Below are 12,858 nucleotides of genomic sequence, written 5' to 3' on the forward strand. Positions count from 1 at the left end.
AAGGAAAAAAAAAAAAGGGGGGGGGGGGGGGGGTTTGCAGTGATGACATAGAAGAACCATTTTTGGTTCCCCCAAGGAACCTTTCAGTGAAACGTTCTCAAAAGAACATTTTTTTTCTAGATGTGAAGAACTTTTTCCTACTATAAAAAAAAACATTTTGTCCAATGGAAAGGTTCCATGAATGTTAAAGGTTCTTCGTGGAACCATAGATGCCAATAAAGAACCTTTATTTTTAAGAGTGTAGTGCATAAATTAACATGTGACATGTGACCAAGTATGGTGACCCATACTTGGAATTAGTGCTCTGCATTTAACCCATCCGAAGTGCACACACACAGCAGTGAACACACACACACACCGTGAACACACACCCGGAGCAGTGGGCAGCCATTTATGCTGCGGCGCCCGGGGAGCAGTTGGGGGTTCGGTGCCTTGCTCAAGGGCACCTCAGTCGTGGTATTGAAGGTGGGAGAGAGCGCTGTACATTCACTCCCCCCACCTACAATCACTGCCGGTACGAGACTCGAACCCGCAACCTTTACTGCTGCTTTATCACATTCACTTTCATTGTATGGAAAAGAAAAGCAATATTCCGTTAGCCTTTTATTTCAGTGCATAGAAGAAAGACATCAAAGATGAAATGGACATATTTAGTTTGAATCAAATCAATCACACACACAACAAACAACAACTCACCACTCTCCCTCAGCATGACCGACTCTTCTTCAGACTCCGAATAGCTGTCTTCGCTCTGCAGTTGAGCTTCTTTTGGGCGATAAAGTGTCTGGAGCTGTAGAAACGGCTCCCACTCCTGCACCCAATCGCTGCCAAGCTCTCGAAGACTCTCCAAATCACTCTCCACCTCCTCGTCATCCACAATGCTTCGGATCTCTCCATCCCAGCTCTCTGATTCCTCTAAAAGACTTCTGTCATATTCACCGCATCCTCCAAACACAACTCTTTTTTCAATGAAATAATCATTTTTGCTTTCTTCAGTCTCTGTTTGATCTGTCGCTTTGACATTTTCATTGATCTGCGATGTGTCTTCATCCGATTCGAGCTCGCTGTCATCTTCTGAAAAGTTTTGTTCCTCGTTATTTTCCTCCTCACCCCAGTATCTGTCCATCCTGCTGCTCATCTTGTCTCTTCTTAGTCTGTTCATATCTGCATCTTCATCCCACTCGCTCTCCTCCGTCGTGGAGTCAGAATCATCCTCATTTGGTGCCGTCTGTCTCCATGTGCTCACCCAGTGGATTGTGGGTGCTGAGAGGTCTTCTGGGAAGCCAGAAGGACTTGTTTTCACTGGAGTTTCCGTGTTGGATGGGACAGGCGTCTTGTGCAAGTTCACATTCAGACAGTCCTCGAATGCAGATGCTGAATGCTGTTTAGCTGATTCCTCAGGACCAGAGAGCCTACATACTAAATATGCATAAAATTAAGAGTTTGGGGTCAGTAAGATTTTCAAATGAATATTTTATTCAGCAAGGATGCATTAAATTTATCAAAAGTGACAGTAAAGTCATTATAATGTTGCACATGATTTTATCAAATCATTTTATCTTTCCATTTATCAAAGAATTCTGAAAAAAAAGGATCATGGTTTCCAAAGAATATTAAGCAGCACAACTATTTTCAATATTAATAATAAGAAGAAAAGTTTCCTAAGCAGCAAATCAGCATATTAGAATGATTTCTGAAGGATCATGTGACACTGAAGACTGGAGTAATGATGCTGAAAATTCAACTTTGTTCACAGGAATAAATTACATTTGAAACTCTATTCAAATAGAAAACTGTCTTTTTACACTGTAATAATATTTCACAATTTTACTGTTTTTACTGTATTTTTTATCAAATAAATGCAGCTTTGGTGAGCATAAGAAACTCCTTTCATGTAAATATAAAAAAAAGAAAAACTTACCAATCCCAAACATTTGTTGACATGAGAATTATTTATGTTATACACATTTCATCATATTTTATAACCATCCAAAAACAGTTTGCACCTGTTCTGAGTGCTTTCACAGTCTTTTGCAGCAGTTCTAATGCCGAATGTCTCTCTCTCGGCTCCTTAACCAGTCCCGCTTCGATGACATCACAGGTCAGCGGGTCACAGTCAGGTGGAATCTCCCATAAAGGAGGCGGCTCACTCACAATCTGACAGTCAGAACACATTTCATACAGTAAAGTCAAAAGCAGTCCTATTTCTAAAATAGTCCTCATAAAGAATGAGGAGGTGTGGTAAACTGCATTAATGAAACCGCCCGGTCCTGCAGATTTGCTTTATTCAACATTAGGAAGATCAGGCCCTTTCTTTCGGAACATGCAACACAACTCCTTGTTCAAGCTCTTGTTCTATCCAGGCTGGACTATTGCAATGCTCGCTTGGCAGGTCTTCCAGCTAGTTCTATCAAACATTTACAATTAATCCAGAACGCAGCAGCAAGATTGATTTTTAATGAGCCGAAAAGAATGCATGTCACACCTCTGTTCATCAGTTTGCACTGGCTACCAGTAGCTGCTCGCATTAAATTCAAGGCATTAATGTTTGCCTACAAAACCACCACTGGCTCTACACCCCTTTACCTAAATTCATTACTTCAGAGTTATGTGCCCTCTAGAAGCTTGCGTTCTGCAAGTGAACGTCGCTTTATTGTGCCATCTCAAAGAGGCACAAAATCACTTTCACGGACTTTTACATTAACTGTTCCCTCCTGGTGGAATGACCTGCCCAAATCAATCCCAGCAGCTGAGTCCTTAACCATCTTCAAGAATCGGCTAAAGACACATCTCTTTCATCTTTATTTGACCCTCTAACTCTAACACTCTCTATTCTAATTCCATTTCTTCTTTTTATTTAACCCTTGTGCGGTCTTCGGTCACTTCTGAATTTTTAAAAACCGTAGCTTCACCAGAATGGTACAAAACTTGGTGACTTTTATGGCACTTTGTATGTGAACACAAAAAAAATTGAGAGCATGATTCGAAAAGGCTAAGTGGTCGTAAAAAAAAAAAGATACTCATGGTCTTCAGTCAAAAATGACCGACCATAGGAAATGAATGGGAAATGGGGAAAAATTTGTATGTGTACAATCTACAAATCCCCCACAATGCAGAAAAAAATTGCACAGCAATGAAGGGGTGAAACTCTAAAACATCTAGAGTGCAAAATCAACACACCAACTCACACACGCACGGACACACACTTGTACACACACACACACACCTATGAACTGGTGTGACTGTAACACAGCAACTATGTAAAATAAAATCAATAATTCAATTACAATGCAGTAAAAATGTGGACAGCAAGGAAGGGGTTAAACTCTAAAACACCAAGAGTGTAAAACAGATACATCCACTCACACACACTTACTTACACACACAAAAATTTAAACCTTGACAAAAAGTAGTCTTTGGGAATGCCTTAATATAAATTTAAATCCGCAACCTAATAAAAGTAAACAATTATGTATAAAAACAACTAGGGAATTCACAAGCCTCTCTATAGAGTCCTATTCAGGAATCTAGTGGTTACACCATGAAATTACAGGTTTTTCTTTTTTTGCTCTCACCAGGAGGTGCTATTCAGCCTTCAAAAATTTGATTTTAAAGGCCAAGTCTCTATTTTAATCTGAAATACTGCATTAATTGAAAAATAATTGTAAAAAATTAGAAAAAAATGTTTGTACTATTTATAATGGGAAAATGTATCATAATTATTGCATAAATATTAACTAGTACCATAAAATTATCTCAAAATACAAAAGAAAAAATATTATTGAACAAAAATATATTAGATTGATTTTACTGAAGAAAGCTATTCAGCCTTCAAAAATTTGATTTTAAAGGCCAAGTCTCTATTTTAATCTGAAATACTGCATTAATTGAAAAATAATTGTAAAAAATTAGAAAAAAAAATTGTTGTACTATTTTCAATGGGAAAAATTGATCATAATTATTGCATAAATATTAATTAGTACCATAAAATTCCCTCAAAATACAAAAGAAAAAAGAAGAAATATTATTGAACAAAAATATATTAGATTTTACTGAAGAAAAAAAAAAGTTACATTTCAGGTGTCCGGTCACTTTTGACCGCGAAGACCGTGAGTGTGACTCCCAAATGAGGAGCGCACATAAATAAAAACCTGACCCTTTAAGACTTGTTTTCTAACTGCTTGTTTTCTTAAAAAAGGCCTCTAACACTACATTTCTCTATTCTCTTTCTATTCTATCTTCTTGTTTTCTTTTTATTTATTATATAATTTAAAAAAAAATGCATATTATTGCTCTTTTGTTGATTTTGATTGCTTCCATTGCCCTCATTTGTAAGTCGCTTTGGATAAAAGCGTCTGCTAAATAACTAAATGTAAATGTAAACGTCTGACTGATAGTGTATCTAAAGCGACACACACAGACTGCATGCTAACTTCACCTTCAGATAGAGAGGATGAGGGTAGTATCGTGTCCAGGGCTGGTGTCCGTTGAGCATGTGCAGTAGCATACAGCAGCTGCTCCAGACGTCAGCTTTAGCAGAGCGAGGATCCCCCCTCGCCACCTCCGGCGGCATATGAGACTCAGTGCCACGCAGAATGTTCCCTGCACACACCATAAATCCCACTTCATAGTAGACATGCATGCTGGTGTGTGTGTGTGTGTGTGTGTGTGTATAGTCACCTCTGAAGGTTTTGGTGCTGTATCCACCCTGATTGAGAGTCTCAGAGAGTCCAAAATCACAGAGGAAACACTGTCTGCCATCCTCAGACAGCAACACATTGTCAACTACACACATGAAAATAATGTATGATGAATGATATCAGTGCACCAATCAGTGTTTCTTTCTGTGATGAAATTCATAATAATGGCTTTTCTTGAAAACACACACATTACGCATGCAGCATGCATATACTGTGGCAGTTTGGACATTGAATTTTTGTTTTTGATTGAATTTTGATCTTAATCTCATGTTTAAAGGTGTGAAATTGGGTTTGATCAGAACTGTTGGTTTGAAATTTTTGTTAAAACTGGGTCACAGAGTGAGGGATGCATTGATAATAATCATATGGATACAATCAACAGTCAATAAATAAATGGCCGATATTAGAATGCTTTAAAAATGTATATTACAATTTTAAAATGATGTTTTTTATTTTTTTAAATTTGTATTTCTGGTCAAAATTTATTTCAAACATATGTTAAATATACTGTATGTTGCAAACAGCTTTTTCAAATATAAAATATTTTCATTTACAATTTTTTTTTATTTGCAATGCTAAATTATATAACAAAATGTACTACAATGAGCAAGAAAATAAATTTCTAATCTTGAAATATATTTTGAGTAAATGCAAAATGTTTTTTTTATATAAATACTTAAGACAATATAAAAATGTTCATATACATAAAACAAAATAAAACATAATACATATTTGATATACATAAAACATAATAAAGATAATAAACACTGCTCAAAAATATATGATAAAATATAACTAAATGTACCAAAAATGTCTATCGAAATGTATTTTATTTATATATTTATAAATATACATTTATATATTACACATTTTTTAAAATATACTTATTTTATATTATATTAGAAATATATTTTTAATATATTGTAATAATATTATAATATTTTGTATTTGTATTTTTGTAGTTTAAAACATGTTTAAAAAAGTATTTTTTTCAGTATGGGTTGTCAAAATTAAAAATAAAACATTAAAAACGAAAATCAGTTTAAATAAGTAAATGTATCAATTTGAAGTGAGCATTTCATGGCAAAGAGCACCAAAATTCCTGAAAACACACGTTACGCATGTATATATTGTTCAAGTCAAACATTTTTACAGATATCAACACACAAATGATATCGTGGCACAATTTTTTGTGATGAAAATCCATGACAATGGCTGAGCCGCTGACCTTTGACATCCAGGTGTACGACGTGTCTGCTGTGCAGGTGCTGGAGAGCCTGCAGGACCTGAGAATGATAATACAGAGCCAGCTCTTCAGACAGACCACCCTTCACTCTCAGCAACTGAGCTAAAGAACCTGGAAAGAGAGAATTGATTGACTCAGATATGACTTGATTTGCTTTCAGAGGCTCCATTGGTAGAAGCAATCACCTCTTTTCAGGTCCATGAAGAGAATCACATTGGGCCCCTCTCTCACGGCCCCATACAGCTGAAGGACACGAGGAGACTCCATCCTGCTCCACGTTTCCACTTCCTCCCACCTAAAACTACAAAGGGGAATCTTCACAAGAGAGCAATGCATTGGATCAGTTAGGACATAATCAGAGAGTCACAGGTTTTCTTTCAACAACTTTGCATGCAAAAGAATATGCAGAGATGCATGCAGAGATATTTAGGCTTATTAATTAATTGGATAAGAAATGGATATTCACTTTTTTGGCGGCACATGTAAATCCTGTTTGTTTGTCCCGAATGCTGAAGACGTCTCCATATGAACCGTTTTGAATGTGACGGAGAAATGAATATTCACGACCCTCTCGATATTCGGAGTTCTTCACCTGGAGGAACTAAGAAATGATGTTCACCATGAAAACTGCAGTAAATTATGAGTTTATTGGAAATATATACATAAAATAGAATAGTTTAGTTGCCTAAGATTTGCCAAAAATAAATAAATAAATAAAATCAGAACCTTTTTTTTTTTGTTTGTTTTTTGTAATTTTGTTCAAACTGGATCACAGAGTGAGGAATGCACCAATAATAAAATATGGCTATAATAATTAATAAATTAAACATTCAATAAAATGATGATATTACAATTCTTTGAAAATATATATTACATTTTTAAATATATTTAAATGTATGACCAAAATATATTTTAAATATATGCTTAATATATGCTGTAAACAGTGCAGCTTTTTCAAATTGAAAACACCTTTAAATGCTCAAATATATTATAAAATATACTACAATGGGAAATTGGCATTCACACACACACACGCATGTTTACTTAGCTATCTAAATGGGGACATTCCATAGGCGTAATGGTTTTTATACTGTACAAACTGTATTTTCTATCACCCTACATCAACCCTACACCTAAACCTACCCCTTACAGGAAACTTTCTGCATTTTTACAATTTAAAAAAAACTTTGTTTCCTTTATTTTCATACCAGTTTTACAAATGTATATGTATATATTATAATATATATATATATATATATATGAAGTTAAAAATATATTATTATATTAAAAATGTATATTTAATTATATAACAAAATATATGAGGAAACATAAATAAAACTTATCTTAAATATATGTATGCAAATATGTTTTAAAATATATATTAGCAGTATATTAGCACTATATGTTTTGCATAGTTTGAAACATATTTAAAAAATATCTGAAAATATATGTTTTGCTGTATGGGTTGTCTAATTTAAAAATAAAACATTAAAAACTAAAATCGATCAGCTTAAATGCTAAAATGTATCAATTAAGTACATTTATAAATTAAATAACACTATAAAATAAAGATTAAGTGAGTATCATATAAAGGTTATCTAAATGTAAAAATATGGTAAATGAGTATGAACAATTAAATATCCAAAATCAGGCAATACCTTATTATTTTGCCCACTTTATGTTCATATATAAATATGTATATTTATATCTTGACAATTGTCAATCTGCATTAATGTCTTTAGTCACATACCTGCTTAGGGTGGAACAGAAACCCCTCATTTACATTCATTTTCTCTGTGTCTTTCTCCTGCATCACTTCTTTAATCATTTCACAGAAAAAATCAGAGAAATGCCGGCGGTCCATTTGAGTCACGACACCCCACAGTTCACCTGTATCCTCAGAATCGCTCTCTGTGCCTCTGCAGACGTCTTCAACTACATCCCAGCAGTCAAAGCAGCCCTCAAATCCTGGCAGAAACACTTCAGGCCATCCGTCTGGACATTTGATGTCACCGAGAGCCTCTAAACGGCAGCCGTCTGAATCCGAGCTGCTGGTTTGTCTGTCAGCGGTGGAACATGAACTCTCGGAGCCCCACTCCGCTTTGGCGGGACTGTAACCCTGCTCGGTTTCTGCACTGTCGGCTCTCCTTTCCCAGTCTGTATAAATACAAGTCAAGTCAAAGTCATCTAAAGACCCAAAGCGCTCAGCGTTCAATCTGGAACCTGCAGTAGCCACTGTACTGTGCGCAGACATGTATAAATCCCAATCGGAGTCTTCAGATTCTTCCTCAAAGCTGTTCCAGACAGATTCAGCCTCTCGTTCAGTTTTGACAAAGGGATTGTGGGTATTACAGTCTCCTGGAGTAGTGCAACAGGAAGAGTCGCATCCTTTGATGCTTTCAGCGTAAATATATGCAAACTCAGAGTCGAGGTTTGGTTCCAAACTGCGAGACTCAAAGGTCGAAGGAACGTCGACCTCCAGCTTGTGAAGGCAGAGACGGGAAACACCAGCATCTTGAGGATATTTCCACAGATGGAGATCTGGAGTGACCTGCTGAGGTCGGGATGAGAACACGTCTTGATCTTTGAGGCATCTTGAGGAGCCGCTGGTCTTCTGGTCTGAAACCACTGGAGAATTTCTTTTCATTCTTGCGCTGTCTTTTCTACACGTCTCCCTTGTTTTCCTCGTGTCTGTAATCTCTGTTCGGTGTTTCCTGTGACGTTTTCTGAAGCAGCAAGCAGTAGATTTCTTCTCTCTTTCTGCATCTGACCTATGAATTGCCATGGTAAACAAAGCAGTTAAATGGATCAGTGAATTCATAAACCTGTCATTTAAATAAGTAATGGAAAGAATCTCATTGTGCAAACCTGCTGCTGATGCTCGACTGGATGTTGTTGTCTTCTTTACTTGTAAAGTCAGACATTTGATATTCCTCACCTCAAAATGCATGCAAAACATCACTTAAAATAGTGCTGTCAAACGATTAATCGCAATTAATCGCATCCAAAATAAAAGTTTTTGTTTGCATAATATATGTCAGTGTTCTGTGTATATTTATATACACACACATACAGTATATATTTTGAAAATATTTACATGTCTATATTTATATTAATATAATTTATATTATAAATAAATATATTTAATATATAAACATAACATATTTTTCTGAAATATATTCATGCATGTGTGTGTATTTATATATACATAAATATACACAGTACACATACATACATTATGTAAAAAAAATGTATTTTGGATGCGATTAATCGCGATTCATCGTTTTACAGCACTACTTAAAACATATAAATAAATATTAACACATAAACAAAATCTACAAGCTTCTCTATCTATATCATCCTGTAAACAAGGCACATTCTCTCATAAAAAAATTGAAAATAAAACTATTAAAAATTGTTTTCATTAATTGAAAAAAAAGCTAAAATAAAATAAAAAGTTAAAATGAACAAAATTGAAATAAAAATGAGAAATGCTGTCTTGGCAACTAATTGAAATATAATAAGTTGTTGTTTTTAAATTTATATGTTTATAAACTTAAATTTATTAAGTTCTTGAAAATGTCTAAAATAAAAATAATAATAACAAAAAGGGCACAATCACATAACAAAATGATTCAAACAAACTAAAATTAAAATAAACTGAAAATATAAAAATTATCATTTTAAAACAAACTTATAAGTTTAAGCTGTTGTTTTTAAGTGTATAAATACATTTTTAAAGTACTAAAATTACAACTAAAAGTTAAACAGTAAAATGAACATTTTTGCAAAATGATAAAGGCATGTAACAAAATGACAAAAAAATAAATGTGTTATAAACAGGATTAAGTTATTTTTTGTCTATAAATAATTTTAAGTTTTTGAAGAATTAAAATTACTCAAAACAATATTACAAAAACAAAAAAATATATAAATATTAAAAAACATCTAATATAAATGATAAAAGTACATAACAAAATTACTCAAATTTAAACTGAAATGAAAATGAAAACTGAGCATCTAAAAACTATAATTAAAATATTAGCAAATACTAGAAGTAAATATACTAAAACAGCACAGACATTTTTTAAGAACAGAACACCATAAAAAGTTCGAAAAAGATTTCAATCCCAATCCCACAAAATAACCTTGTTACGACATGCTGATCTGATGAACCTATAATGTAACATCAAGAACTTTTTTAAATTTCCATAAAAGCCCATAGCCAACTAAATGATTCTTGGTAGAAAGTTCCTGCAAGAACCACTGAAGAGACTTCATTTCTAAGACTGCAGATCATCCTCTCTTGAACTCATTAACCTCTAAAGCGGCTGTCCTCTCTCACCCCTCGACACGATGATGTCTGATGTTCCAGTGTCTTCTGCACCCACTGCCTGAGGTTCCTCCAGAGCTCTTGGCTGGAGATCAGGCTCCTCTCCACACTCCGTGTCTGACGTTGAGGTCCGTGCATCCAGATAAGGCCGTGTGGACACCTCAGTAAGCCTGCTGGAGTCAGTCATGGTCGGTATGGCCATTCCTCTGTCCCCTCAACTGAAAACATCAACAGAAATGCAGCTCAGTAAGAGAACTGGGGCAGATACCAAGCTTTTGAGGTGGGAGAAACCTGAAGCCATCATTTTGCTCACACTTCCTGATGTACACACACACTGAGATGGTGTGTGTTGATTGGAGAGCAGTAGCTGAGGTGTATTAATAGCAGTGACATTTTGGCTCGTTTGAAGCTTCCCTTCAGCTGTCCCGCTCTCTCCCTTTCACACTTTCTCACACCGGATCGTTTATCAGAGTCCAACATTCTTGCAATTTTTGTCAGTCTCTTTGCCTTCTCCATCTTGAATTTTGATTTCCACTGAGTGTTTGTGGTAGTTAAACTTTCAGGCAGCGATTGAGCTCCTTCAATACCTCAATATAATCACACATGCTCAGAGTGCCTTCATTACACACAGCATTCACACCTACAGTCAACACACTCAGGATAGTCATGCATCAATTTACACAAAAGTTTGGGGTCGGTAAGATTTTATTTGAGTTTATTTAGTTTACTAGTTTATTTTAGTTTATATTATTATTATTTTATTTTTTTATATTTTATTTTTTGTGTGTGAGAAATTAGTATTTTCATTCAGTAAGAATGATTTACACTGTTCAAAAGTGAATAAAAATAAAAATTAAGCTAAATAGGATTTTAAAAATATAGTAAATACTAAAAATAAAAATGACAACAGCACACAATTACTAAAACGTACTAAAATGACAGTATGCTGGATTTATTAAAAAACTGAAATTATTAAAAAACGAATTCAAAATAATAAATAATGGTATATTAATATTATATATATATATATATACAGTACATATATACAGTATATATATATACACAGTATATATATATACAGAATATATATATATATATATATATATATACAACATACAAAAAATGAATTCAAAATAATAAATAGAATATTATATTAGTAATATTAAATAATGCTGAAAACAAATAATGCCATTTTTTATTTAAATTAATACTTTTAGTCAGCAAGGGTGCATTAAATGTAAAAGTGACCGTAAAGACATTTCTAATGCTACAAAAGATTTCCATTTCACATAAATTCTGTTGTTTAAAACTTTATATTCATCACAAAGAATCCTTTTCCACAAAAATATGAAGGATTTCTGAAGGATCACGTGACACTGTAGACTGGAGTAATGATGCTGAAAATTCAGCTTTTCATCGCAGGAATAAATTACCTTTTAAAAGATATTCAAACAGAAACAGACATTTTAAATAATAATATTGTGAAATATAATATTTCACAATATTACTGCTGTTTCTGTATTTTTTTAATCATATAAACACAGCATAGGTGAGCATAAGGAACTTATCAACCCCAAACTTTTGAATGGTAGTATAACCCCGCACATGCATTTCTATTTAGTTTCTATTTATTTTTACAAACCCACTCGCTTTAGTTCAGCTTACACCGGTGCACTAAAGTTGTTCCGGTCAGGTGTTGTGTAAGTTGTGACACAAAATGTCAACATACCACAAGAAACCGCCAGGACGGGCTTCTGGAAATCTGCAAACTTTCTCCAAAGCAATCTGGTTTTCTTCCTGGAGTCAAACACACTCGGCCGATGTCGATATGTTAAGCTCTTGTGTGGCTTCAGCTGAATGGTAACAGTGTTTCAGCCGGTCAGAGTGAGACTCAAACACATGCAGAAGACGAGCTGTGAAACATGACTCCATCAAGCAGCAGCCATCTGGAATATCTGTCAGCCTCTCTGATTGGTCAATGCATTTACATGATTTCTTAAAAACAAAGACAGACCAAACTTTTCCATCTTTTAGGATTTTTTCTCATTTTTATTCTGTGTTTACCATTTAATAGACTTAACAGGTATTCTTCCTCCAATAGTTGTAAAAAGTCAATGGCATTGCAGAGATGGATCTGCACCATGGAAACCAGACAGAGTTTATCAAAACAATCTGATGAGACATGAATGAGTCAACATGCCATTTATTTAAAAAGTGTTTAATTTCAGTGTTTTTTTGACATTTAACCAAAAACAAATCCACTTCAACAAAAAACAGGGGGGAAAAAAAGAATAAATCAACTCTCATTCTGTCACAGGTAATCAACTAGATTCGTTTCACCCTTCAGTAAATATTAAAATGAGAAAAATAGACCAAACACAAAAGCACCTGTAGCAAATTTTGAGAATGACACTTGAATATGAACGCTTTCAGTCATTCGAAAGATTTTTAAGAATACACACAGACACCTTTGAACAATTCAATAATCAAATTTTAAAAAAGCAATGGAAAAAGCAAACAAAGCTGAATTAACCCTACATGCAACAGCCTCGAAGTAAATTATAAGGTTAAAAGGTTGA

At 34.3% G+C, this 12,858-nt stretch overlaps 1 protein-coding gene across 1 annotated transcript in view; it reads right to left on the bottom strand.

Annotated features, from left to right (window-relative positions):
• The window catches only part of map3k14b (mitogen-activated protein kinase kinase kinase 14b), a 13,885-nt gene extending 1,685 nt beyond the window's left edge, over window positions 1-12,200 (bottom strand). The window contains exons 1-11 of the mRNA XM_016458798.1: window positions 12,009-12,200; window positions 10,292-10,497; window positions 8,815-8,884; window positions 7,697-8,717; window positions 6,413-6,547; window positions 6,132-6,261; window positions 5,929-6,057; window positions 4,681-4,785; window positions 4,439-4,602; window positions 2,007-2,157; window positions 697-1,419 (exon numbers count right to left, since the gene is read on the bottom strand). Of these exons, the coding sequence (XP_016314284.1) occupies window positions 697-1,419; window positions 2,007-2,157; window positions 4,439-4,602; window positions 4,681-4,785; window positions 5,929-6,057; window positions 6,132-6,261; window positions 6,413-6,547; window positions 7,697-8,717; window positions 8,815-8,884; window positions 10,292-10,481 (2,818 nt within the window). The 5' untranslated portion in view covers window positions 10,482-10,497; window positions 12,009-12,200. The remainder of the gene's footprint in view (window positions 1-696; window positions 1,420-2,006; window positions 2,158-4,438; window positions 4,603-4,680; window positions 4,786-5,928; window positions 6,058-6,131; window positions 6,262-6,412; window positions 6,548-7,696; window positions 8,718-8,814; window positions 8,885-10,291; window positions 10,498-12,008) is intronic.
• Window positions 12,201-12,858: the final 658 nt, after the last annotated feature.

The sequence above is a fragment of the Sinocyclocheilus anshuiensis genome, unplaced genomic scaffold (assembly GCF_001515605.1).
Source record: "Sinocyclocheilus anshuiensis isolate Anshui unplaced genomic scaffold, SAMN03320099.WGS_v1.1 scaffold415, whole genome shotgun sequence".
In the NCBI taxonomy this organism is placed as follows: domain Eukaryota; kingdom Metazoa; phylum Chordata; class Actinopteri; order Cypriniformes; family Cyprinidae; genus Sinocyclocheilus; species Sinocyclocheilus anshuiensis.